The sequence below is a fragment of the Harmonia axyridis genome, chromosome 2, assembly GCF_914767665.1.
Source record: "Harmonia axyridis chromosome 2, icHarAxyr1.1, whole genome shotgun sequence".
NCBI lineage: Eukaryota > Metazoa > Arthropoda > Insecta > Coleoptera > Coccinellidae > Harmonia > Harmonia axyridis.
The window spans coordinates 12,711,839-12,739,726 of record NC_059502.1 but is presented as its reverse complement, the minus strand read 5'-3'; the positions used below and the strand labels follow the sequence as shown (position 1 = coordinate 12,739,726).

Sequence of the window (27,888 nt, the reverse complement as noted above, 5' to 3'; positions counted from 1 at the left end):
TCATGATATTTATTTGAATATGCTGCCTATTTCGAGGAAAAATTTACAATCAGACGTCAGAAAAATCAAAATTTTCGAAAAAATTTATTAGGCTCTGATATTTTTGACAAATGCAGATGATATAAAAAAAAAATTATAGTAAAATTTTTCAAATCAACAAATAGTATTGTTTGAATCAAAAATAATCATCAAACTGAACAGGTTTTATTATTTTTTGAAAGAATGGAAGGTTTCTTTGTGATAACTGATATCCAGCTGAAAAAAATTTCATTAGGGACATACCAAGAGCCAATTGATCAATTAAGTAACAGATTGATAACATCAATCAAGATCTCTAACATCTGCACCACTTTTTTCGGTAATGGATTCTTAAACTGAGTGTATTTTTCATTTCTTGGATGTGAGCACACAACCTGTCACGATATGAAGGCCATCGATTAACTGAAAGAAAAGAGCAAAGAGGGATATGAAGGCGGTTTCCATAATCTTCCAACCTCTTTGAGATGGTGTTCCATTCTGTGAAAGGATGTATCTAATATTTCCAAGATTCTGTTATGGAATAGGTATATAGATACCATTGAAATCGAAAAGCATATTGGATTTGTTATTTTATTTGTATCACAAGATATCTACAATATATCAATAATATATAATATTTATAAAATAAATATCATGATAGATGCGAAATACGAGGTTTGAAAACGGGATTCTAATATCAATCAAATGATCGAAACTTTGTGAGTAAAATAGATAAACATCAAGAATATAAAGAGAATTTTTCTGTACTCAAGGAAGTTCAAAAGTTCAGAAAATGATTTTTTTCCATAACTAGGGTTTTTGTCTTGAAGAAGATCAGAGCTTGGGATCGAAACGTCGATGATTTAATAAGGATTTGTTTTCCTCAAGCCACAAACCAATTGTTCAATCAATAATAAGTACATATCAACATAATTTGCTATTCATAAAAAATTAAACTTAATTCCATAATTCTCAGGTTTTGTCTAAAATTGGGATCGATAAAAATGAGAAGCTTCTACAAAAGTGCAATCAAATGCATTACTGTTCAACTGTCGACATCTTTATCACCACGCCGTTAGCAATCGAAGAATAGCAAGATAAGATGGCGAATACCAAAACATTGCGAGTACATAAGTACATAATATAAATACATACCTATATAAATCATTATAAAACATAAAGGTAATAAATGATGCCAATGAAGGTGTTAATATCGTTTCATTCATCGCGGGTCATTGTTGGAGTTATCGAGTGATTCAATTTACAAGGTGAAATATGAATTTGGGGTGTCAATCGTCCTATTATAACAGAATGTATAAAATTGTTGAGGAGAGTTTGGATGCTGCTTTGTATGTTTGCAACAATAACATGGAGAGATTCACAGATGCCAAGGTAGGTACTACGTTTTCCATCGGTTTATGATTGTCGATAACAAATCCTCGAAATTCTCACACCTCATTAGCATTTTAAAAAAAATGTGGAAAGCACTTGAGTAAAATCAGAGGCTTTTGAGCGCTCGTCATTCATGCGCCTTTGGATAACGCATATACTTTCATGTGATCCCTAGTGCTTTCCTAATTCTTGTTTATTATTCCTTTTTCAGTAGAATATCCTATCACGTATAAGAGAAATAGTATAATAAACACCAATATAATAATTAATAAAGAAAGCACTGACGTGAAGTTGGGAGTTTGTGTACACATGTTAAAATTCATATTGATGTATTTTTATTAAAAAATATCCTCGGAAATATCCAATGAACTTTCAAGTCATTATCTCACAACCTAACATTATATTTCTGATGGATTGTGTTTACGATTCAATGTTGATTATTTCAGTGATGATCGACATCTTCTAATATTTTAGATTTTTGCTTTAATATATACATGTTGGAAGTCTATACTTCCTGTTTTGTCAAATCCTTATCATGGGAATATTGGATGTTTCTTTTACCATAAAGGGTTTAGTGAAAATATATCCATTATTTTTGAATGAAAAACTTCAATTACAATAGTTAACGGAAAAAACCTCAAGGACCGAATTTCCATCTACGAATCACAACAAAATAGACCCATTTTTGAAGTTGGTGACTTGTGATGAAAAGAGAATCACCTACGACAACGTCAAGCGAAAACGGTCGTGGTCGAAACGCGGTGAGCCGTCGAAAATGGTGACCAAGCTAGGAATGACAACCAGAAAGGTTTTGCAGTGTGATTGATGGGTTTAGTAGGGAATTATCTACTATGAGCTGCTCCCCTACGGCACAATTGTTAACTGTACTGTCAACAATTGTACCATCTGAAGGAAGCACTCGTCCAGAAGCGGCCAGCTTTGACCAATAAGCATAGTGCCTTCAAAGTGGCAACAACCTGAATGGGATCATTTTAACTATGGTGATTAAAGCCTTGTTCTTCATGCAAAAATAATGGATTTTTTTTTACTACACCTACACTATACCCTAAGCGAATTCTCAAGTCTGATCTATGATAACGGAAATATGCAATGTTTTTTAATATTTTTCTTGAAATTTTTGTGGTTCTAGTTACGCGATGAACATAAAATTTTGCACGATGTTTGAAATTGTAAAACGTAATAAAAAACACATTTAGACTTTAGGTTTGAAAATAACTCTTCAATTTCGATTAATTTTCTATATTCATGATTCGTTACGTTTACAATGAAACATTATCTTTACCTAACTGGTATCAAATTAGTGGACGTTTTATAATTATATTATGTCTACATAACGTTTTATTGAACGCCTAATTGTTTTCTAACCAGAAGCGTTCCCATTGGTGAAACATTCATCAATTCTGATATCTGCTAATGTGAATATCGATGTTATTTAACGATAAATTACTCCTAACGACACTCACTTACATGAATGAGTTTCATTGCCTTGACATTGATTTTTATCGTGATTATCGCTACATAATTCAAATTTTTTGTCAACGTTGGCTCTCAGATCTGGAACAGCTGGGGTTATAGGAGTCAAGTAAGGTTGGCAAAGGATATTTACAAGAAAATCTGATGGAAAAATCTGCATTTTTGATAAGGAATCTGCCAAAATCTAGATTGTTGATAACAGATCAGTTCCTTTCATCACATAATATTCAGAATCACATGGACAATGCAAGTGCCAACTTGAAAATCGTGGGTGCTAAATTATCCAAAATTGGTAGCAATTAAGAAAAAAATATCTGGCAATGAATAACAAAGAAATCACCCTCAATTCTGGAAATTGTCAAAAGATTGACTATACCTAGTTTGCATTAATACGTAGATAACTATGGTATTGTTAAAGACTAAATCATTTTGTCATTTGCTTTAATATTATATTCTCGATAATTATAAATAAGGTACAAACATGAAACGATCATAAATATAATTGATTATACCATTATACGATAATCATTATTTAGTACTTATTCTCCTTGAAATGACAGTGAGAACAGCTTCTAAATTTTGAGAAGGTTTTTTTATTGCTATAACGTCATATCAATATCAACAAATATGACTCTAATCTTAGTGTCCTTGAGAGGAACTTCGAGGTTGTATTTTGCTTCCCTTAGGAAACTACTTCATGAATAAAAGACGATTACCATTATTATTAGGGATTCATCAAGCTATGCAGCTTGTCATTTTAACCAACTACTTGACTTGAAAATCAAGCTCGTGAAAAATTATATACTTGAGCTTGACTTGACTTGATTTTAGACATTCATTGCTTGACTTGATATCAAGCTACTTGATATTACTTGAGCATGATATGCACGCGTCGCACGGCATATATTTCTGCAATCTCGTGCGCGCTTAGACTAAATAAAGGGATTCATCGAGCGCCGAGAGACTGAAGCATTTGCCAGTGTGACTTTATCAGTAGATTTCTCAAATTCCTATGAAATCATTTTGGCAATTTCAGGAATCTCCTTCTAAATTTGGCCAAAATGGCCAAGGATTTTTCATCATCGCCAGCATCTTCATCTCCTTTTGAAGACAATTTTCCAGAGCTGCTCTTACAGTTACAAAAACCCACAATAGGTTAGGCGATAAATGTACGAAATGCCCCATGTGTCTTAGGTCCTGGATGGAAATTTATGAAATCAAACAAAGCCTGGAGGTCTCTCAATATTAAGAAATATTAATTTTTTTATTTTGTTATGATTTATAGTAATTTAATTCATGTTTCCATTTCAAAAAGTTGATATATTCGGTTCTTTTATACAATAAGTTCATGAAAAAAAGTGTTTTTTGCAAGGTGTCTTCTCATTTAATCATTTTTTTTATTGAAAATCAAGCCAAGCTGTGAACCCCTAATTATTATTATTTCGAATTGTACCATTACCAACTAAATGAAGATCAAATTAAAATATTAACATACTATGAACCGAACACATTGAAAATGTGATTTTTTTTCAGATTTTTGACGTTTTCGATCAAACTTTCCCAACTGCCTTCATCTTGAGTACAGGCTACTGGATCTTTTTTGTGAGTAACTATGGCGCCCCACTCTGCGTCTGTGGCCGATTTGGCGTCGTATGCCGCCACGTTAGACACAGAACACACTGGATAGATTTACAACCAATGGCGGAGAAGAGCGAGAGCATTGTTTTTGCTCCCAAAATTTACGGTGCCGTTATACCAAGGGTATGTTCCTTGATAACGGTTGATATATTTACCAACTCCATATTAAATATGATTTCGGTAAAGTTGAATTAGGCTAATTGAGAATTATAGAAAATAAAGGAGATTATTCATGTAAAACACAAAAGTCTCTAGAACACTAATACATCAACACATTGTACCGAGTTTTTCACCATAATTTGACTCCCCCTTCAACTTTGTTACTAAAAGGGGTACAAAAAAATTTTTTCTACAGAAGTTTCACGAAATCGACTAGTGTTTTTTAAAATGATTCCACAAAATGAAATATTTACCGAGTGAGCAACATATTGATTGCAACTTCATTTTTTCAAATGGAACACCCTGTATATTTTTCTATATTTGTTAGCTCTTTTTCCCCTGACTCTTTTATTGTGAGAACCACAGAGTTTCAAATTCTAAGAACCAACTGGCAAGCTAAGTAATCAATTTTCGAGTGGAAGGCTGCGATAATACAAAATGCTTTTTTTTTAATTATCTTGTAAGGAACGATAATGACATACGTTTTTCACTATAAATTGGAATTGGATGATTTGGATGCAGCTTCATATATTCTCTCCTTGTAGCTTTCTTATTTTTATTGTTCTTCACATAAATATTTCAAATTTTTCCGCTTCTGGGTAGTGAATATTCGATGAATATGAATATGATAAACGAATGTTATATATCGTTGCTTACAAGATAACTCAAAAAAGTCATTTTGTATTATCGCAGCCTTCCACTCGAAAACTGATAGCTTGCTTAAAAAAAAGCTTGAAACTTTGTGGTACTCAGAATAAGAGAGATAGACCAAACATATGTTATATATTCGAAATCAGGGGAAAAAGAGCTAGTCAAATATAGAAAAATATACAGGGTGACAGGGTGTTCTATTTGAAAGAATGAAGTTGCAATCAATATGTTGCCCACTCTGTATATATTTCATTTTTTTTAATTCATTTTAAAAAACACTAGTCGATTTCGTGAAACTTTTGTTGGAAACAGTTTTTTGTACCTCTTTTAGTAACAAAGTTAAAGGGGGGGTCAAATTATGGTGGAAAACCCGGTACATCAGTCGAAAACAGTAGACTTTTTATAATGTTTGAATTAGTGATTGGAAGAAGCGAATATTAGATCGTACATGTTGGCGCAGATAAGCGAGGTGAATTTTAAATAGTCGCCAAATCCTCAATTTTGAAAATATCGGGTTAAAATAAATTTTGTAATATTAGTCATAATGGAAATTCATCGGAGAAAATGTATTCGGTCAATAAGGTGAGATTATGGCCATGTTTTTCTTCCTGGGTGATGCATTCTTGACGATCCTTCACTCATTTGTAAAGGATATGAATCTATAGCTTGACGCTTTATTCAAAAATATAATCAACTTACTACATTATTAACCCCTTAACTGATTTTTGATTGCTGTTATTCAATTAAACCTGTTGTATTATGAATTTTATTCATTTTTTTAAACAGAAAACAACACGCACAATAAAACAAAAAACTACAGGTGATCTTCTAATTGATTACTGATCGTCATCAATGCATCTGGCTATGCTAGGCTACATTGATAATAAAAATTGACAATGACATCAATAATATTGCTTTTCTCCGATTGACAGCAAATATTAATTTTGCAGACACATATCAATCAGCAAAGTATCACTTTTCATGCCTAGGCAGCAAAGTGAAAGTCCCCACTTGCATAGACAGGAAAATGATTATTCTCAATGGGAATAAAATATTTGACTTTTTTTGTAAAATGAATATTATTTGCCACCTCCCTCATTTTTAGAGGAATAAGTCCCACTGTCCATAATATAAATATAACGTTATTTCAGAAATTCCATAAGTTTCAAACAATGTATAATAATTATGGACATATACATTTCCATAGCAAACAACCATTCCAACAATTGCGATATCTATCAAATTTTGTATTAATTTATCACTAAAGGAAAAATAAAAAGATTGTGGGAATTGTAATAATTTGCAAATACAATATCATACATATTTCATCACAAACAATCGGAGAAAAAATTAAATGTGAAAAGTAGATTGACTGCCTTAGCTGTATTCCTCGCTACGCTCGGCTATGAACTATCATACGCGGCAGTCATTCTACTACTTTGCTGCCTAGTAAAAAAATAACTATTTTCTATGCAATGTATTTCTGTCGAGAAAAGTTTCAGATTTTAAATTACCCACTTGTAACAGGGTTGCTTCCTATAAATTTGAAATTCTATTTCGAATATTCTATCTGAGAATATCGAGGTAAGATGAACCATTCACAAAGAGAATGATTTTAATAAATTCATATTCCATTGTTATTCCCTTTCCACAGAAATACAATATTGCCATCGATAGTGCAACGGAATGCAACGGATATGTAATCAGTATAAATATGGACCTGATATACTCAAAGAAAGTAAGGAAAGAATTTCACGTCAACATTCGAGCTAGGTAACTATATAACCTCTAAATCTTCAATTATTTCCTTGAAACAAGAAAAAATTTGATTAATTGATTGTTTTTCACTACTCAGTATCAGTTTCGCGATTGTTTGTTATTATTTATTGTAATGAATGCAATTTTGATAAGAGAAGAATTAATCGATTAACGGATATCGAACTAATAATTAGTAGGAGATTTATCAATACCCATTCAAGGATGGGTATTGTTTCCGAGTCTAATTGTGGAAGTTGAGCCTTTCTGCACGTTTGCAATTAAAAAAATGTGTTGCCTTCATTTCCAAATTTTCACACGCAAAATGTCTGGTGATCCATCAGTATGTCAATCTGAGCACATCCTTGTAACAGCCTCACCTTGAATGTATGGACTTTCAGTTCAGACCGTAAATGGTCCCACACAAATTTCAGATATAAAGGGTGTTTTTTTTAGAGCTATAGAACTTTAAATTGCAATAAAACAACGATGGACTATTCGATTGACATGAATTTTATTTATCCGCAAGATAATCTTGTGGCATTACATTTTAAATATGATTTCTGGCATATGACCGCCACGGCTGGCTCGGATGTAGTCCAATCTGGACGTCCAATTTTCGGTGACTTTTTCCAACATTTGTGGCCGTATATCGGCAATAACACGGCGAATGTTGTCTTCCAAATGGTCAAGGGTTTGTGGCTTATCCGCATAGACCAATGGTTTCACATAGCCCCACAGAAAGTAGTCTAGCGGTGTTAAATCACAAGATCTTGGAGGCCAATTCACAGGTCCAAAACGTGAAATTGGGCGGTCACCAAACGTCTTTCAATAAATCGATTGTGGCACGAGCTGTGTGACATGTTGCTCCGTCTTGTTGGAACCACAGCTCCTGGACATCATGGTTGTTCAATTCAGGAATGAAAACGTTAGTAATCATGGCTCTATACCGATCACCATTGACTGTAACGTTCTGGCCATCATCGTTTTTGAAGAAGTACGGACCAATGATTCCACCAGCCCATAAAGCGGACCAAACAGTCAGTTTTTCTGGATATAACGGTGTTTCGACATACACTTGAGGATTAGCTTCACTCCAAATGCGACAGTTTTGTTTGTTGACGTAGCCATTCAACCAGAAGTGCGCTTCATCGCTAAACAAAATAAAATGGATGTAGTGCGCGATACGTATTCCGCACAGAACCATTATTTTCGAAATAAAATTGCACTATTTGCAAGCGTTGTTCAGGCGTGAGCCTATTCAAAATGAATTGCCAAACCAAACTGAGAATAAATCACTTGACAGCTGTTGAATCGGTCGCCATCGTGAACAGTAATGCCAACTTAAAGTTATATACCTCGAAAAAAAACACCCTATATAAAGAATGCGCTGATATTTTTGGGAGACAAAAACGAGAAAGTAGAGTATCACATCCACTCGCAAAGAATTTTTCTCTAATTATTAAATGACATCACGAATTTAAGTACTGTAATTCACTCTCATTCTTCATTTTTATGTTGAATGAATAGAACAGCAACATCTCTATGGAAGAACCTTTAACTATTACAAAAATTTCCAATCCAATCTCCAATTCGGTTAATCATATGGTATATTTCCTCAAACTCAAGTCAAAATTACAGATCTTTAGAACAATAGTTAAACTAAGGAAAAACTCCCTCTTCTTCAAACGTGTTTTTTCAATCTACCAATCCGAGATTACCCCCGTTCAGCCTTGAACTGACCAAATTATTTAAATTACAGCTATGGTTATGTTTACCCTTGCTACGGTGCCCTCTTCTCTGTGAGATTCACTCCAAATCCTATCCTAAAAGGAAACTATGGTAAATACTTGGAGCAACTAAAGATCCATCGAGCAGTCTTGGTTAATAGGCATTACGTAGATGACTTGATAGTGACGCCCTACAGTATGCCATCTACCTGTCTCCTCCTCATATCCGTGAATCTAATCAAGTACGATCTTCCTGGTAAAATATCAGCAGTGCCTCTTTCAGAGTGGGAGATTTCAAGAAACGACTTCCGCTGCAAGGACGCTTCCACTCAAACAATTCACAATAACGAGTTAGAGCTGTACAAGAAAGCTTTGGAAAACTTCTCCAACTCAATCTGGCACTACAAGGAAGACACTGACAATGATTCCAGGATTTTAAGCCAATTCTTAAGCGACAATGAGCAAGAAAAATCAGGAAAATCTTTTCCTTTGGGTATTGACAATCCAGAACAATACGATAGACAGTTTCCGGACATGACAAACAAAACCAATGGAAAACTTTCAAAACATCCAATAAGAGAGGATTCTATCCCAAAGCCTATCCTAGCACCATCTATTCAAGTCAACATCAACCAATCGAAGTGTCAAAATTTTCAAGGCTTTGGGAAGGCGCAGCTCCCAAATTTCGAGGAGGCCTTTCAAACTTGCCAGTATTTCGCGAAACCTCAATCTACCAGAAGAAAACGAGGACGGCCTAAGGCCTTTCGTTATGACGTTTCAAGGTCATTGAACGCCGTTTTGAACACTAAAAAACCAGTAGTTGCAACTACGATTGCTTCGATATCACCTCCATCTTCTGAGAACCTAACCACAGAATCTTCCATTGAACAAGTGCATTCTAGTTCCGAAGAAGAAAAACCTGTCAAAGTGGTAGATAGCCAGAGCTTGGCTGAGTTTGATGAAATAGTGAAGCAGGTCAATGAAAAGTGTAAATATTTCGGAGATGAAGATTACGAGAATGAACTGGATTTGATCAATCAGCTGATTACAGAAAAAATGCAGAATGACATGATTGGAATCTACGGTGAAAAGTCTGATATATTTTAGTTATTCTGAATGCTTCCCATACTATGTAATACAGGGTGGTCCAGATTTTAGTTCAATAACTTTTGCATCGGATAGAAAAACTCTTTTCATGAAAAAGAGTTCATATAAACATATATCCTAACGTTTTCCAGATACAAGGTGTTAATATTTAAAAAAAACTATCAATTTTTTACTTATAACTCTAGTATTATTACATTCATCGTTTTAATTTTTAGGTATTGAAGTCTGAAGATAATGGGCGCGTTCAGCAGGCTCAACAGTTGTGGAACACTTGTCAATATTCTATGAATTTTCTGCTGAACGCATTCTATCAGTTTCCGAGAGCGGTCGCCATCTTTGGTAGCGAATTTATTTCATGCTACTTTTTGGTAACATGTTGAGTAACTGACATTAGTGACAGTTGTGACAGTGATTTGGGGATGACATTTAAATTTCAATTATAGCAATATTAGAAACTGAAACCTATACGTTTATTAACATTCTAAAATGTTACTCTGAATAAAGATCCCATATATTGAAGAATAAAATAGTAATAATACCGAAAGCAAACTTGGAAATTAAAATCGATATTATAACAGAAAATTGTCTCTCATCATAACATAACCTTCAAGGAGGACCAACAGAACCTATTACTGTCAAGAAAAGGAGCAACCCTTTCGGCAGAGAATACTAAACCAAACTGATACTTATCGGTGGCGGAGCTACTTACGTTACCGATCTTTCTGCTGAACGCGCCCAATGTAATGTTCCGAATTAGGAACATTGCCAAATTTATTCAGTCGCGGAAATATAGTGGTGCCATGAACCGTTTCCTATTGAAAATCTACATCACAGTCTTATTATTTTTTTTTTGAGAAAATTATTTCTTTTCTGAAATCAACAGAGTTTCACTAAAAAAAGAGTTCTTCGAATTATTTTCATCATTCAAAAAAACTGAAATCTGGACCATCCTGTATAATGATTAAACTTGATGATTGCATTACATGACTACTTAACAAATGAGGAGAAATAAAATGTATCGATTCTCGCTTTCACTAATGATTCTGAAATCCAACAAGCAATGAAATTGGGTGGAACCTCACTAATTGAAATAAAAAAAAAAAATACCTGTCGATCCTTGTTTTTTTTTCGCTCAAGTAACCTTTAATGCCACTTCACAATTGCAATTTTATTGGACAAGCCTCAAAGTAGCTTAGTCCATATTTTATAATGATACTTAAGTGGATCTTACTAAGTTGAATAAAAGGAAATTTTCTGGATCTACAATCGTTAGTTGTCTCGCAAAATAGCTTAAAAATTATTAGAACAAGCAACATTTACCAAGAAAGATCTCCTGATTATCTGTCAAAAAAAACATTTAAATACAAATCAGATATCGAACAGATTAGGCCATACAAAGTTGAGCGCCATTTCATATTAGATAGATATCTTCAAAAATTTCAATAAAATAAATATTTGTCAATATAAAAGAAAGAAATAAGAGATCAGTGAAATACTTCAAACGTTGACTACAATTTATTTCATCAATAACATTGTATATACATAACTTTACATTTATACAATATAACAAAATGGCCTATAAAGAATGCTATTTAGAAATATTCTGATGACTCAACTATTTATGAAAAAAGTAAAAGAATACAAAACAAAGTGTTACTATAAATGTGTAATGTACTTTATCTCAATCAGTCAGATATGTTATCTTCAACAACAAATAGCTAAAACTAGATCAATCTTTTTTGCTTTTTTCTTTGCAACATTATGCTTTTTTCCTTATATATAACTATTTTATTGTCTTTGTATTGTTTGCCATTCTTCTTATATTATAGTCCCTACATACCTATATCAATCAATTGACTAGGATCGTTTGAATGGAAATGTATTTTGTATTTTTTTAAATATATATCCACTTTTCATAACTCATCAAATACCAACAGTTTAGGTTTTTTCGATCTACTTGAGTTGTTTCATCGAATTGGGCATATTTGTTATCCCACGACCAAATGTGTAAAAACACTGTAATATGACAGTGGAGCTTCTCTGAATAGCTTGTCTGAATATATTCATAAGTCTTTCTCTCTGATTTTAAAATTTTTATTCAATTAGAGTTTTACAAAAGTGGATATAAATATTAGAGAAAAATAATTATTTAGTCAAAAAAATCTTATTGAAATATGTTGAAAAACATGAAGGTGTAGAGTTTCGGATTTTAAGATGACCAATATATCTTTCATTATGGACATCCCATCAAAAAAATCTAAATACCACAAAAATAATATCACTGAGGATCAGAAGATATAATTATTGTCAGATGTCGTTTCGGTATTATGAATATAAAATAAATTGAGGAGGTGAATAATTTGTGCTACATATCACATTTCATTAAAATTTAAAATTTTAGCTGAACACCATTCTCAAACCTTCTTTTTGAGGTTTCAATAAGTTCGTAAAATTATTGTCTAGTTCCTGGAATCACAAACAATTGAAGGCCATATTAAACACATCGAAATACTTATAAAACTATTTCAGATCATTATATCTACTCACTTGTTAAAACTACTTAAGTACACATCCATTTATAAGTATATATTTCTGAAAATGACAACTCAAAAATGAAAATAAATATTGCAGTTTTCACTTTACATTGACTTTTCATACATGCGTTGAAAAAATTTGTCGAATGATATGCTCCATATTTTTTCAATAATATTTTATTGCATTGCAGGTAGTTCCGTTTATATCCACATTAATTTTTGCGTTTTTTTTTTCCTTTTTTTGCCTCGTATCTAATCTTCCTAATTTAGAGAATCATATAGGACAGTGAAAATCATTTTGACTTCACAACAAATACTTTTCTTGTATTGGAAACTGTATTCTTCATCAAGAAAAATGAAAGTTGTCAGTTTCATTAGATATGTCAATTGAGGATTCAAAATTACAAAATCAAGGAGTATTTGTCCCAAACTGATATTCGTTAAGATATGTGAATCAACATCGATATGTAATCATGAATGATTAAAGCAATAGTTATCAATATAACTCCGTTTACAAATCGTCGAAATCGTCAGGAGCTGTAGCGCAACAGAATCCTTCAGAACCATCAGGCCTTATGCAGAATAAAAGTTGCTCAGCAGGGGTGGGTTCATGAGGCATGATGCCATGGAAATCTTTCAGTTCATCTGCAGGGAACCAAGCCTTTTCTGAATCATCCACCACAACGATTCCAAATAATCTGAAAATTAAGTCAATGAAATTCGGTAACGATACAGTAGAAAAGATCAGAAATAAAGATGGATTGGTTATAGAGCGGCCTATCGAAACTACTATCGTTTTATTTTGCGTCCTTACCCTGCTTAACAGTTACCAAGGAAATCGTCAATCATATTGGCAAATCTGGCAACGTGTTTAAGAGCATTGTGTTGAGCCAGCACATTACTTATTGCTTATGACGTTAAGAAACTACCCAAACTGTTTATGTTCTGCATTAACTCAAAGCTCAGCTCATGGCATCTGCATGAGCTTCTTTGTAAAGTACGGAGAAAATTCCATATATGTTTGTGCTACCATAAATCTGGAATTATTCTTTCAGAGGTATCTATTATGTCGGAATTTTTGAACTGCTACCCAATAGTTATTTTTTTCAAGCCTAGAACACAAATCAGGTCTAGCGGTTACTACTACTACTACTACTTTAATTAATCCACTTGTTCATTGTCTTCGGTACCACTATGATTTGGTTTTTTATAACAGAATAACTCTATTGGCTCTAGCTAGCTATTTCAGGTCAGCAAAGAGCTTTGGTTTTGTGTATTCAAGATTCTTAGCATGATCTGACAGTTCATTGTGGTGTAAATGTATGTATAATCTTGACCAGACATAGGAGCAACTAGGGTTTATGTCTCACAGAAAAACCCTCTGGAGAAACACTCCGGGTCTTGCTCAGGCAAAGAAATTTGTGGTGCTTTCACCGACCTATACCAGGAAGCTTCTGAAGCTACCACGAGCTGAGCTTCGGGCAATGGTGGGACTGCTGATAGGACACTGTTGATGCAAATATCTTTTATACCGCATTGTTAAGTCAGCAGATGCAAATATCTTTTATACCGCATTGGTAAGTCAGCAGATGAGATCTGCAGGGTCTAAGGAAATGGGGTAGAAACAGCCGAACACATGGTGTCCAAAAGAAATGAAAAATAAACCTGTTCTGATAAGAACAAAAACAGTGAATGCATGAAAAAAACAAAACTTTCGATGACGACAATTTCTCTTTCACCATCAACATAGATTTCCGCCACTCATATACCTAATTACTGAATACTCTACTCAATATTTCACTTGATAAAGTAAATAATAAGTGAAAATTACCTCGCAATGGCAACACCAGGTATCCAAAGGGTAGAAGCGAGTAAAAGTACCAATATCAAAACTATAGCCCAAGAAGGCCATTGATGCCATTCAGTTTCACCTTTAATGGATGACCAAGCAGAATATCCTGACCCCTTTGTAGCTATTTCAATAATACTCGCCACCAAAATTGAAATCATAGCTAGAGGAGAAAGGTACTTCCAGCAGAGCATCCAGTAAAAGCCTGGCCGTGAGCCTGTCATCATTTCTATATCATCAGCAAATCTGGAAAATAAAATCATCATTGTTACAAAGGTTAAGTAAGGTTAGGTGCGGAAAGTGACTCTTTATGACTTGAAATGCGTGTGTAATGAGAATTGAAAGCGCACGCTTGTCGAAAAATACATTATAGTCGAATCTTGGCATTGAAATGGCATGATAAAACGTTTTCCAGCATCGTTGCCAAACCACGATTTTTTTCCTAGTTTGATCATAAAATCATCATCAACAAATTTTTGCCAGACTATTCCCAGGTTTTGAAGTTTTTATGATTGTTTGATTTCGAAAAACTGAGGTAATTGCAATTTCGAAATAAATGAATTAAAAACATCAGAATGACACACTGCCAAAATATCACTAGGTGTGACGTCATTTCATACCTAAATTAAATAGACCATATAACATAATTTACTCACTTATTGAGTCCATAGATGTAGGAGACTGAGATGCATTCGAAGAATGCTATTATGAGCAAGGGAAAGTTTCCAGCAAAATTATCGAACAGAACAAACACGTAGCTACCAGCACCATGGGCGAATATCATGGATAACACGCAACATACTCCACATATCGCCCCTGTGAGCTGCTGCTTCGACATATTAGGGAATAACTTCATGTCCGATACTGACGAAACTACTCCTTCCAAAGTACCAAACTGCGAATCGATTCCAAGCGTGAAGAGCATCAAGAAGAAGAGGATGGCCCACAATGGGGCGCCAGGAAATTGGTTGATGGCTTCCGTGAAAATTATGAAGGCCAGTCCTGTACCTGATGCTGACTGAAATAAAAATCAATGCATGAAAATTAAACCAATCAATTGATTTTTTGTAAATCTATACATTTTTGATGGTAACTCTATGATGAAGCACCATCTCGAGCCAACGTATTTCACTATAAGATCGTCATGTTACATAAATCAGTTACATGTTACATATCAGTTTGCAACTCACATTATCCAATTCTCGTTCCAAGTCGCACACCTCCAACTCTGGCATCATCAACGACTTCGTGACATTTTTAACGGTCACGTTGATGAAAGATCCAGCTGGTGGCAAGTCTCTCTCATTGTAATCAGGACCGAAAAGATTGGTTAAGGTGGTGTTCCTCAGATCCAAGCACTTATCGTAAATCATGGTAGCCTTGAATCCAATTATAGAGAACACCACTATCCCAGCAAACATGGAAGTGAAACAGTTTGTCAGCGACACGGTGATAGCGTCTCTGAAGCAGTTATTGTTTACTGGATTGTAAGAGGAGAAGGCTATAAGACCTCCAAAAGCCAATCCGAGAGAGAAGAATATTTGAGTTCCGGCTTCTAACCAAACTACAGGGTCCAGTAAGGTGTGCCACTTGGGAGTGAACAAGTGGTGCAGTCCATCATAAGCTCCCTTCAAAGTTATGCCTCTAAAGAAGAATATGATGAGCACCATGTAAGGGAATGTTGCTGTGATGTAAACGATTAGGTTGGAGGATGCTATGCCCTTCATCATGCAGAGGTACACCAATGTCCAAGAGAGGACTAGGGCCAAAGCTATTTTCCAGTTGAAAACTTCTGGGGTACTGATGTCCTCAGACACCATCAGGGTGGTTCTATACCAAAAGTGTTGCGTTGGACTGCTCACCTGGAAAATATAGTTTTATGTGAATTTAGTGGATTTCGTCATTTTATAAAAGCTGGAAGGTTTCCTGTTCATGTCTCCTACACAGGTGAACACGACCAGTAACTACAAAGTTTGAGTTTTGGTTACTTTGACAGTAAACTTTCAGCTCTTATAAAATGACGAAGATCTGACCGTCTTGAATTCTTCCTCTATAATTACCTACCATACATTCAGGATCCAGTATGTAGGTTCCGTTAGGAAAATGAACCTTTGGGCACTCAGACCAAGGAAGTTCAGACTGAAAACTCTGAGCAAAGTAGAACAAACACCAAGCTATGATAGTATTGTAGTATAATGCAACGTTGAAGGATACCACAGCACTGCTGATGCCAATACCTGAAAATTGAATTAAGACGGTGAAGATGCAATTCAGAGATTCTGATTCTTAGTCTGAAATTCTGCAGTAATTGGTTTAAATAAAATTTCAAAGTTCCTCATCGTTTGGATTCATCATTTCTCATGATAATCCTTTGGAATTTCAAAGAAAAATTCCCCTGAAACATATTTCTTCCGACTCGATCGCAGATAAAGAAGAGTTTTTTAATCGTATTGAAAACCACAGAACCCTTCTAACTAAATTTAATTGATAGCAGACTCTTATTATCTCATCTTCAATAGCAATGGACAACCAGTCTTTGAGATTATGAAGTAACTAAAAACTTAATACCTAAAAAGCATTTCAACATCTCTCGCGAAAGCGCCTCAAACATAATATATGATGCTCACTGGAAAAATAGCGTATGTTAAGATTTTTATCACGTCATATTTTCAAGTCCTCATGACTTTTCAGATTTATCATCTTTTCCACGCATATGGTGCTGAAGCTCACACATTAAAAATGTTATGCGATAAAAAGGAATGGTTTTGTGTCTCAGAACACAAGATAGGTATTGTGGCGTTTTCTGTCAGAATTATGTCAGTATTCTTCGCAGAGACATGCTGAAGCTGGAATACCGATTTATTTTCCGTTTCAATGCAGAAGCGAGAGAAATGAAGTGGAAACGAGAAAAACGAACTTGGGTTAACGGTTCACGAAACATGAATGTTCAATATAAGGATATTTCGATGTCGAATGCTAGCAACTGAACTGGAAAATTTTAATAGATGCAATTGAATTGCAGGGAGATTATGATTGCCAATGGAGATATTATAATTGACTAAGGATAGGGAAAATGCCATTTTTGTACGAAACTTCATGCAAATAGATGTGATAGTTCTTGGAATAACTCTGAGCAATAAACAGAAGATGAATAATGGCAATAGAAGCTCCTTTCAAAGCGAGCTACCTATTTGACATCAATTTAAATATTACCTGCTTTTAGATATTATTTACGAGGCAGCTAATAATTGAATATTAGCTATTAATAAAGTACAGTCATTATTACATACTAAATATCTAAAAGTATAATCGATATTGGTAATAAATTTATCGAACTCGTTAATCTCTTCAATAATCGCCTTTCGAAAGTGTCAAAATACCTACCTTCAATGAATGAATATTTTTTTCAATAGCAAATTGTTATTTTTCATTTCGTTATTATTGCAATGTTGTAGTTTTTTACGTATATATTTTGTTGGATGCAGATGTCAAGCAAAGTGCTCAGTGATTCCCAAGAGAATTCCAAATTCATGCAAATATGTATACAGAAAACCAGTATAATTTTTCGGTCCATCTAGAGTTATGTGGTTTGGTAGATGAGTAGTTTGGCACCTTCGCTTGTACTACCGGAATAGTTAAACATGGCACACATTTTCAAAGTCAGAATTCAAGTCACATCTCACCAGGAATTAATATGTCAATGATTGATTAAACATAAAGTCAGTCGGTTCAGAAAATGCAGAGTAAAGATTAAAGGAAACAAGAGTCAAGCAATTATGTTTCAATACAGAAACAATAAAGAAAACTCAGGAAGAAAAGTAAAATAGATCAAAGAATATCTGTATCCACTCATCAACAGGAGAAGCAAACTAGGCAAGACATTGAAAGTAAGGCTATACAAGTCAATTACTAGACTGACCATGGCATACGGCAGTGAAATTATCATTAGGAACAAAAACAAAATTAACATTTCGGACACAAAACAAAGCCAAACACTGAAAAAAGTGTTAGACGCTCCTTGTATACAAAAAACGAAGAAATACGTCAGGCCACAGAGACACCAACAATTAAGGATAACATAGGCGGAAAACTAGTGTGAACTGAGAAGAAAATGAGAAGGGGAAAGCAATGAAGCCAAAAACGAGGTTGGAAGAATACCTGAAAGAAACTTAGGAATACGACTGAGGCAAAATGAAAATGAAAACATAAAAATCAAACAGAGCATGAAACTGACGACAGCAGCAGGTGAACTTAGTTTTAGTCTGCGAATACCAATACAAATTACTTAGTTGTCATTATTGGTTGACTTGTGCGATACAAATGAGCTCTAAGAAGACTGAAACCGGTCTATCGTTGCCAACCTCTGATTGCAGCTCATTTCCTTGAGGTTATTTCTTGATATTGATCTTTTAACACTCTGATACTTCTTTTTTTTTTGTATACTTACCTCCTAAATACGGCGATACTTGGCTCCATACTCCAATAGCACCCTTCCTGAGTCTCTGCCCGATCGCCAACTCCAAATAGAAAATTGGAATGCCCTCTATGGCCAGCATGACGAAATAAGGAATTAGAAAGGCACCTCCTCCATTCTTCTGCGCCAAATACGGAAATCTCCAAACATTCCCCAAACCCACTGCATATCCAATGGTCGCCAACAAAAACGTCAGTTTATTATCCCAAGACTCTCTCTCATCTTCTCCTCCCTCAGGCTTGAAAATAGGCTTGCCATCTATTGAAGGTCTTTTGCTGCTCAGCGTAGATTTTATCTTGGTATTGGGACTGGTGTCTTCGAAAGCCATGTTGGTGGCGCCATAGGCAGGTCCTGTATTCCCGTTCTCAACGACCAGACGACCCTTCATCTCCTTGAGTTCCAATCGATCTATAGAACGCTGGACATGGAGGTCCCGGGAACTCTGTCGTCTGACCAAGTGGGCTGTGTTGGCCATTTTGGTGGTGTTGGTTTAGATAAGTTGAGTGAATATTTACCTCTTATTGTCCTGCATGTTTATTTTGGGATTCTGAAAAAAATAAAATACTATTATTATTGGTAGTATTATCTCACGACTTATATATACAACTACTATTTTCACCGAAATCATCCATTATTGCCTTCAGGATTTTTCATTAATGTATGATTGTAATAACCAACCGAACATAGAAGTATTCAGCATCAATTCGAATGATGTAACAGCTCTATTGTAATGTGTTTGATATTTTCAATAGACATTTCAATATTGGATTGAATGGAGTAATCTATTTTGTGGTTCCGAAAGTAAGTAGAATATCGATCAATTTATATTTCAATATAATTCTTTGGACCATTATATGTGAAATAGAACATCATTCAAATGTCCTCCGCGTAATCACTGACAGGTCTGGATCTTTATGAGGTAATATTCCGATGACTCACCGCCATATTTCGAGCAATATCTCACCAATAACCTGACGGGTGTTGGTTTTCAAATCTTCAAAAGTCTGAGAATTATCACAAGATCTTGGTGGATAATTCACATTGCCGAAAGGAGGAATTACTAGTCCTAAGAATTTTTCTTGTAATAAAGCCAAAACAGCTACATGAGGATTTTCACTGCCTCAGATGCAACAATTCGCTTGTTAACGTAGCCACCAAGTGAGAAATGTAACCCAAAAGTTGTTATTCAAGCAGCCCATTGGCATATCTTCTAAGCATTCCATGATCAGCTTGCTTTAGTTCTTATGTCAACTGATCCTTATAAGGATGGAGATGCAAATCCATCAGATACAAAATACGCCATAGGGTGCCGTATAAGAGGCCCAAATATTGTGCGCGCCGAGTAATTGATAAATTTGGATCTTCTTCATCATACAAAAGCAATATTTTCTGCTTTAACATGATATATCGTTTTTCGCGAAACATTTTGATTTTCAGAAAGTCGAACTACAGTAAGGTGCAAATAAACGCAACAAATTGCTATTTGGTAAAGCTTAAAGTCTCATAATTTTCTGATTTTCAGCGCAATTTTTGAAAATCTTTCAGTTAACTGTAGATAAAATTATTAATTCGAACTTGCATATTCAATATTTTGTTGAATATTGGCTTATTAGTTACTATACAGGCAGGGCCTGCATTAGGGGTGAAACAGTGAAACGATTGTTTCAGGCGTCTCTATTCGAGGGGCGGCAATTTAGCCCAGTTTGTGGCCGCCTTTTCATATTTCTGAAAAAATATAGTCTTGGTTCTTAAAAACAACATGAGGTTGGTCCGCTCCACTGCGTTTATCAACATTCCCTGCAATACAAATCTCCAAACCGTCTTTACTAAGCCGCATGTTCAATAAATAACACATGGCAACCCAACCAATATAAGCAGCATTACCTATTACCCTAATTGAAAGAGGGATGAAAAGTATTTCACAAAGACGAAAAACAACACTATCTTCGCTTCCGAATTATGTGGAAGTTGTTTACACTTTCAACATATGGAAAATTCCTACGATTTTGCATTCGAAACTAGTTAAATGCCAAATGTTTTCAGCGAAACACATGTTTTTAATCTCATTTAGTTTTCGAAGCTTTGCATCCCCTACCGCCCTTTGTATCTTGTATTGTGATAGGTATTCTTTCATCTATCGTACGCTGTGTCTTGTGAATGTGAAAATCAGATATATTACTTACGCATTATTCATCGGCGTCGAAAAAATCCAGGAATAAATCAAGATACCTACAGCATAAGTAGCTCTTTCATTCAATTAAAAAACTTTAAAAAACCCGGTGTGATATTATATATTGAAAAATTCTAATGTTCTTCATTCACTAGAATTTAATTCTTGATCGGGGGTAGAATGTTCTGTATTATCATCGAAACAGGTGATGCTTTACGGTTGGTGGGCGCAAAAAATTCCTTGCTTCAGGCGCCAAAATTGCTCGCGCCGGCCCTGTATACAGGGTTTATCAAAAGTTTGTTGTTATACCCTAATTTGGAAATTGAGCTAAAAATAAGAAAACTATGAGACTTCAAATTTTACTAAATATCAACTTGGTGCATTTTTTTGCACCTGAGTGTATTTGAGCTTTAGGCATCTATCCAACTAAAATATAAACACATTTCCTATTTTTGAGATAGGTACTTTATAATATACTATTAATTAAACTTCACAATTAGACAAAACCGTGAAAATACATCCTAATATTCCCCAAGTTCATTTATAAGCCGTCTTTATATCACTTCAAGGCGTGAAATTCTGATCGATTAAAAGGTTTCCTCTTTAATTACTTCAAATAACACGGATTTATCGTCATCTGATACTCAGAACGAAAATTCTAAAATTATGTAGGTCACCCAATTAATGCTTGCTTCGCATGAGAAAAATGGATTAGTTATCAAGTTAACTAAATGTATGGAGTTATCGTTAATGAAAATTTATTCCACCTACTATGTAGAGTAGTCGGTTTTCTTATTCATATGAGATTGTCACCGAAATGATTGATGCTATAGTATTTTTAATTTGCTCGACACAATGAAAAGCTTCGAGGGAAATAATCGGGAAAACCACTCACAATTTGAACACCCAGTAACATCAAACACTTTACCAATAAGTCCCGTGCCTTTCGAGTAAAAATATATTCTTTTTAGAGAATCGACTTCTTTGGTCAACCTTCAAGCAGGGCGTTAGGGGTGAAACAGTGAAGTGACTCTTTCAGGCGCCTCTCTTTGAAGAGCGGCAATTCGGCCCAGTTTGCTGGTCACCCTTTCATATTTCATCCTTATAAAATTCTTAAGAAAAACATAAGATTGTTCCACTCCGCTGCATTTGTCAACATTCCCTGCAATAAAATCCCCAAATCTTCTTTACTAAGCCGCCTGTATAATAATTATATACAATATAAACAAAATTCCATTGAACCTTCCTTCAAAGAGGAATGATGTATTTCTTTCTATAATAAACAAAATTAAAAAAATTGTGACAGATATAGGAATTTCAGAATATTGTTAATTTCTTATGTTAAGGATCTTTATAACATTTACAAGTGAACATTGTATATTAATATTTGTTTGTTTCATCAGCCTGATTGAGGAAATGTGAAAATAAATAAGCTTTTTGAGAAATTGCAGCCTAGTGTAGATTTTCAAATACGTACCTATTTCTTAGAAGTTTTTCATAAGAAGTTAAACTCAAAATCAATTTTTTCTCTATAAAATACTCGTAGTTGAATATATTCAATTGAAAAACCTCAAATCTGCTCGAAGTTCCCAACTATTTAAGATTCAGGATGCGTTTCACTATAAAAGGGACGTGAGAAGATTTCGAAGTGAAATTATTAAAATAAAATAAGCTGGAAAATTTAATGAAAATGTACGTTTAAGCCGATGAACCTGCCAGTTTGAATTTTAACATACTTTTATTTTAATGGTCAATTTACAGGGGAGAATTTTTACGGTTGGAATAACCTTCAAATGGAATTTTATACCAAATTGAATAAACTAAAGTGCATCAATTTGAAATACCTCATTTTTTAATGTTTTTTTTTCACATGGTTTATCATAAGTAATTGGGTTTTTAAATGAAGCAGTTTAAGCAGAAAATATGAACATTAACCCAAATCAACTAAATAAGTTGTTTCTCACGTCTGAAAAACAGAGTGTTTTATTTCAAAATTTATGAATTATTAGTGACTTGTACACTCAAATCATTCCACATATAATTTTATATTCTCAAAAAAGAGAAAACTATTCTATTAACTTAACAAGTACAAATTCTCAACGATTCAGACAATTATAGTAATAAGATTTAAAAAATTTCAAAAATTACTAATACCTATATGAAATCCAAATTTGATTATGATTACTCCTGGATATTAAATGCCTATTCTACAAATACACCCCATCTGCAAATATTAATTCTCATAAATCATTTAATGTCGTTCAATAAAATCTATACATGCGATGTTCATTCAACAATGCCATCAATATTGGAACTATAAAATGAGAAAATCCGTATTAACAACTTAATAATGAATATAAAATCCACTTGGATTGAATCTTCATATGATGTGTTAAAAATGCCGGCAAATTAAACGATCTAATTAATGACCATAAATATTTTTAATTAATGCTTATCGGATGAGAAAACCTGAAATATTTGTCATTTATGAAATTGAAAACCTATGAAGGCGTCGAAAAAGTTCTTTTTCTTAAAATGCACCATCTTGAACTGTTGCCTCCTGTTAAGATCAGAGTTGAATGACTCAAAAATGTTCATATAACGCTTCCTAATAAATATCCTTTCAGATACCTATATCGATGATTTTCTTCAGATATATTGTATCAAAATCATCGTTTACCGCCATCCAGAAAGGATGTCAGTTATCGCAAGTGTTATTTCTGTAATTTCCCTCCAAAAAGGATAATATTATTTCACATCTGAAACACGTACCTGAGAGTCGTAAGGCCGTTGAACAGAAACACATCCCACTACAAAGCCTCACAACAAGCAACTCACTGTTTCGAGTGAATCAATACTGACGCAAGCGCATCCGCCATTTCGTTTCCTCGCTACTAATGTTCTTTCGGAAAGTAGGATTGAGGAGTCACATGATTCCATGAGGGGATAAGAGAGGGATATTGTTCTTATCCTTTAATGATTGCTCCGGATGATAATAAAATAACGTTGGAGCTGTTATATAGGCTGTAAAAATAGGGAAATAAAAATGTTTTATTCTGAAAACTTACAAAACAACACAAAGTTTTGCTAATTATTGCTTCAAAAAAGTTTTTAGTGATAGAAAAGGATTAAAAAGTAGTATTTCCTTCAATATATTCTGAAGGCCAAAGTACAGATTCATTAAAAAAACTCTTATTACCATTAGTTATTTATTCCTTATATGTTTTATATACAAGGTGTCTCAATAGGGCAGTAGCTAGGGGGAGGCAAGGTAGGCGGTCGTCTAAGGCGTCAAAATTAATTGGCGGCATTTCAAGCTTGATCAACAGAAACACAAACTGCTTGGTTACCGAAAAAGATTTAATTCGTTCAGAAGCAACAGGAAGGAATATCGACCAATTCATTAACATAATGTATTATAGGTACGAGGCGTGTATTTAAAGTAAGGTCTCCAAGGCCATTGTATCGCCACAAGTAGCGCTAGATGAAATCCGGCAACACTGTTGTATACGTTATGCCCCCCTCCATCAATCGACACCTGGTGGAGCTCATTAGGACGCTCAGTCTTGACGTAGCAGCCATTTGCAATGGAAGTGCCGGTTGTCTCTCCCGCCAGGTGCTAGTTTTTTTTTTTCGGCCCTGAGGTAGGGGGAATCTAATGCCTTTTCCGCAGCGGACCTTGTGTTGCTGTTTGGCACATTCCATGTCTGCTGTGGATTTGTGTGGGACTCTCACCTCACTAAAACACCCTCCTCGTTTCCCGAGTATCGTCGCTACCTGGAAATAGGCTTTAAGCCTGTCCTCCGGTGCGTAACTCGGTGTGATCTGATCTCTATCTTGTCTCCTGTTGTTTTTTCCTATCCTCTATCTCTTTCTTCCTCATTAAGGTGCGAGTTACGTTCAGTCATTAAGTTTTTGCACTCAAAAAAAACTCCACCTATAGAAATTCATCGTCAATTGGAAGAAGTGTATGGTGGGAAATGTATGGACGTGAAAACGTTCGAAAATGGTGTAGAGAATTTTCTGCTGGCCGACTAAACGTTCAGGTGCGCAGAGGCAGGCCGTCACACTCGGACGAAACAGTGCGGAAAGTTGAGGCGCTTGTGCTGAAAGATCGCAGGTTGACTCTCAATAGCTGCTTCCCAGTCAGGTGCGTGTCACCCCGAGGCTCGGCGCACTAGAGCTTCGAGCCCTTGCTGTGAGTGGAACGCGCCAAAACGAAACTGTCAAATTCAACATAAACAAACCAGCTGTCTCGTACTTTATGCGAAGTAACGGTCTTCTTTCTCTCTCACACCTGTCAGGGCTCGAAGCCCCGCAAATGCGGGGGGTGCTTCAGGGGAAAGGGGAAGGTAACGCGAGGGCTCCACGCCCTGTTTACTGGAACACTACAAGTCCGCTTCGGTACTCTTCGGAGCTGTACCGAGGAACTCCTGACGTTGGCTGGAAAGCACCTAATGAATTGACCATATTCACCGTCGCCATATTGTTATGCGACAATACCAACTACCCAGTGTTCCCAACGAAGAAATATTGAGTTTACTAGAAAAATTCCACAATATAAAGTTTATATGTGAAGTTTATGTGTACCTCTTCTGGCTGCTACGCCAGATAGGCTTGTTTGGGACAATATTTCGCAAATATTTCACCTTTTGGAAATAGAAACATTAGTGAAAGGTGGTTTTCTGAACAAATTAATTGTGGCCGAGTGTATAAATGAAGGCTTCGCTTCATTTTTGGAAATAGTCAGTGGAAGAATAGTCTCTATGGCTGATAGTATTTTTGATATTGGCGGTAATAGCAAATTGGCTTGCTGACTTTGTTGTCATTCCAGCACATATTCTTAATACATGGGCAACGCCTTGATTATCATTACATTCCTGACGGGATCCAGCCCTTCAAAGTGAAAATTATGTTCAATCGGAATTCTGAATAGATAAATCATCACAAACCTATATATAATTGATACTCTAGTGATTGGAGAATTGTTTTCTGCAGATGTGACGAGTACACCATTTACAGTTGAATTATTAACTTCATAATCACATACTCCACCAATTGGTTTTACATTTGCTGCGGAAGCAAATGATCTGTTCTGAAATGAAAATTTGGGTAGGTAAGAGTTTACATAACAGGTCAACGAGTCATAATTTTCCATTTACATATCAACTTCAAGAATACCTTTAACCTACCGTAATTGTACGAAGTAAGGGTACTTTTGTTATATTGCAAGCCATCTTTCTCAAGAAACTAATTTTTATTCTTTCTTATAAGAATTTAATTTACTGTTCTGAACCCTTGTAACAAATCATAGATTACGTATTGACAGAAGCACAGAATAGGGATGGGCAATAAATATCGATATATGGAAATATCGTTATTTTTTCAGAAAATTTCCGATAAATATCATCGATATTTTCAATTTCGATACTATCGATTGTCGATATTTTCAACCGATATTATCGATATATTTATATAGATTTCACAGTATCAAATTCGATATTTTTTTATATTTCACATTATGATTTCGACTTCACGAATCATATTATACTCTAGTTCCATTAGTCGAAAATCCTGATTTATCGGACTATAAAATAAATATCCAATATTTTCGACATATTTACTTTAGTTTACTTTATTGAATTCAAAAAAATTTTTCCCACACTAAAATATTACAGCGATATATATCGATATTTTTACTCTAACATATTTCGATAGTGTCAGAAAATATCGATACAATATATATCGATAGTTTTCTGTCCCTTGCCCATCCCTAGCACAGAAGCATCGGATCATAGAGTACACACATGTTCTTTGCACCGAGCATTTTGGGCAATCAGCAATTTAGTATAGAGCACAGAACATTAAATATAATAATCATAGAGCATATCCTCTAATGATAGTTTTGACTTTTATTTCTTATAGAAATGTTTATGGTTTACATTAGAAAAACAAGAGCTTGTAATATAACTTCAAAACTCATTGCGATAAAAAACAAATAATACCTAACGCCAATGGATCCCACTGAAAAAGTGTACCAGTACCAGTACCTAATAAAGAAGTTATGAGAAAGTTTCATTGCAAGCCATTCAGCAATTTTTTCTTATAGCTTGAAAACAGTTGAATTCATCAGGTTGCGGTTTCCACCAAATTAATTTCCGATACATACATATGTGTGAAATAAATTACTCGAATATTCATGCCTCATTCGAAGATCATTTCATGAGAACCCGGCGTCAACTAGATAAACTAACCGACAAAAAATACTTTATAATGAATCATATCGTTTATTCATCTTAGCAATGAAATTACTCCATAAAATGCTTTCTAGAATCGCTAGTAGAATGTTAATTTTACCATAAAAACAACATCAACAAATTGGTTGATTTTTCTGGTTGGAGGATTGGAGGAATCCAGCGTCTAAAGTTACAATTTAAGAGCTAGAAACCTCTGAAAATGATTATCGCTTTAGTAAGCGCAGTTTAACCATCAAATCAACATAATAATTTGTTGTCAAAATGTTTTTATGCTTTGAAATTTTGAACATTCAACTGATTGAAATAAATTATTTTTTGCAACGACTAAAATAAATTTTCCAAACGAAAACAAACCAAGTTTGAAAGTATAGGATTGTGAGTTGGGTCGTTATTCAATAATGATATTTTCATTTTCATTATTTATGCAAAGTCTGCAGAAGTCAAAATAAATATGGAAGGTAGAGATTAGGAGAATAACATCTCATATGGTAGAACCAGAGATAACCGGCCCCTTAGAAGAAGATAGAGAGATTTTGTTACTAAATAAAAAATACTTCTTGCTTTCCGATTTATCACGAAATTTTTGTAGATCGCTGATTATAACTTTTTCAAAATCACTTCAAGCAGTTTTCCTGAAGAAACAAATCCTAAAAAATATGC

General features: G+C 34.6%; 3 protein-coding genes across 3 annotated transcripts; 1 reads left to right on the top strand and 2 right to left on the bottom strand.

The window, feature by feature from the left end:
• The first annotated feature begins 1,214 nt into the window (after nt 1-1,214).
• On the top strand, nt 1,215-11,056 carry LOC123674042. Its single transcript, XM_045608865.1, has 4 exons — nt 1,215-1,410; nt 4,438-4,665; nt 7,007-7,125; nt 8,870-11,056. The coding sequence occupies exons 1-4, from the start codon at nt 1,294-1,296 to the stop codon at nt 9,942-9,944; spliced, it is 1,539 nt and encodes a 512-aa protein (XP_045464821.1). The 5' UTR covers nt 1,215-1,293; the 3' UTR covers nt 9,945-11,056.
• A 1,560-nt stretch (nt 11,057-12,616) lies between these two features.
• Nucleotides 12,617-23,842, bottom strand: LOC123674041 (sodium-dependent neutral amino acid transporter B(0)AT3). Its single transcript, XM_045608864.1, has 7 exons — nt 23,744-23,842; nt 18,775-19,348; nt 16,392-16,564; nt 15,518-16,189; nt 14,984-15,345; nt 14,310-14,573; nt 12,617-13,176 (listed from the first exon to the last, which is right to left on the bottom strand). Exons 2-7 carry the CDS (start codon nt 19,274-19,276, stop codon nt 12,990-12,992), a joined length of 2,160 nt encoding a protein of 719 aa, XP_045464820.1. The 5' UTR covers nt 19,277-19,348; nt 23,744-23,842; the 3' UTR covers nt 12,617-12,989.
• Nucleotides 23,843-23,897: 55 nt separating this feature from the next.
• LOC123672160 lies at nt 23,898-26,309 on the bottom strand. Its single transcript, XM_045606157.1, has 4 exons — nt 26,164-26,309; nt 25,924-26,066; nt 25,743-25,867; nt 23,898-23,995 (listed from the first exon to the last, which is right to left on the bottom strand). The coding sequence occupies exons 1-4, from the start codon at nt 26,206-26,208 to the stop codon at nt 23,898-23,900; spliced, it is 411 nt and encodes a 136-aa protein (XP_045462113.1). The 5' UTR covers nt 26,209-26,309.
• Between the last annotated feature and the right edge of the window lie 1,579 nt (nt 26,310-27,888).

Bases quoted from the DNA above. Each gene is read 5' to 3' on its own strand.
- LOC123674042 (XM_045608865.1), top strand. From the start codon at position 1,294: ATGAATTTGGGGTGTCAATCGTCCTATTATAACAGAATGTATAAAATT. The intron at 1,411-4,437 runs GTAGGTACTACG...ATTTTTTTTCAG, and splicing joins AGAGATTCACAGATGCCAAG to ATTTTTGACGTTTTCGATCA. The intron at 4,666-7,006 runs GTATGTTCCTTG...CCCTTTCCACAG, and splicing joins ACGGTGCCGTTATACCAAGG to AAATACAATATTGCCATCGA.
- LOC123672160 (XM_045606157.1), bottom strand. From the start codon at position 26,208: ATGGCTTGCAATATAACAAAAGTACCCTTACTTCGTACAATTACG. The intron at 25,868-25,923 runs GTTTGTGATGAT...TTCACTTTGAAG, and splicing joins AGAGTATCAATTATATATAG to GGCTGGATCCCGTCAGGAAT. The intron at 23,996-25,742 runs GCCATAGAGACT...CTATTTTTACAG, and splicing joins CAATATCAAAAATACTATCA to CCTATATAACAGCTCCAACG.
- LOC123674041 (XM_045608864.1), bottom strand. From the start codon at position 19,276: ATGGCCAACACAGCCCACTTGGTCAGACGACAGAGTTCCCGGGACCTC. The intron at 16,565-18,774 runs GTAAGTATACAA...TTCAATTTTCAG, and splicing joins AGTATCGCCGTATTTAGGAG to GTATTGGCATCAGCAGTGCT. The intron at 15,346-15,517 runs GTGAGTTGCAAA...TTTTTATTTCAG, and splicing joins TGGAACGAGAATTGGATAAT to TCAGCATCAGGTACAGGACT.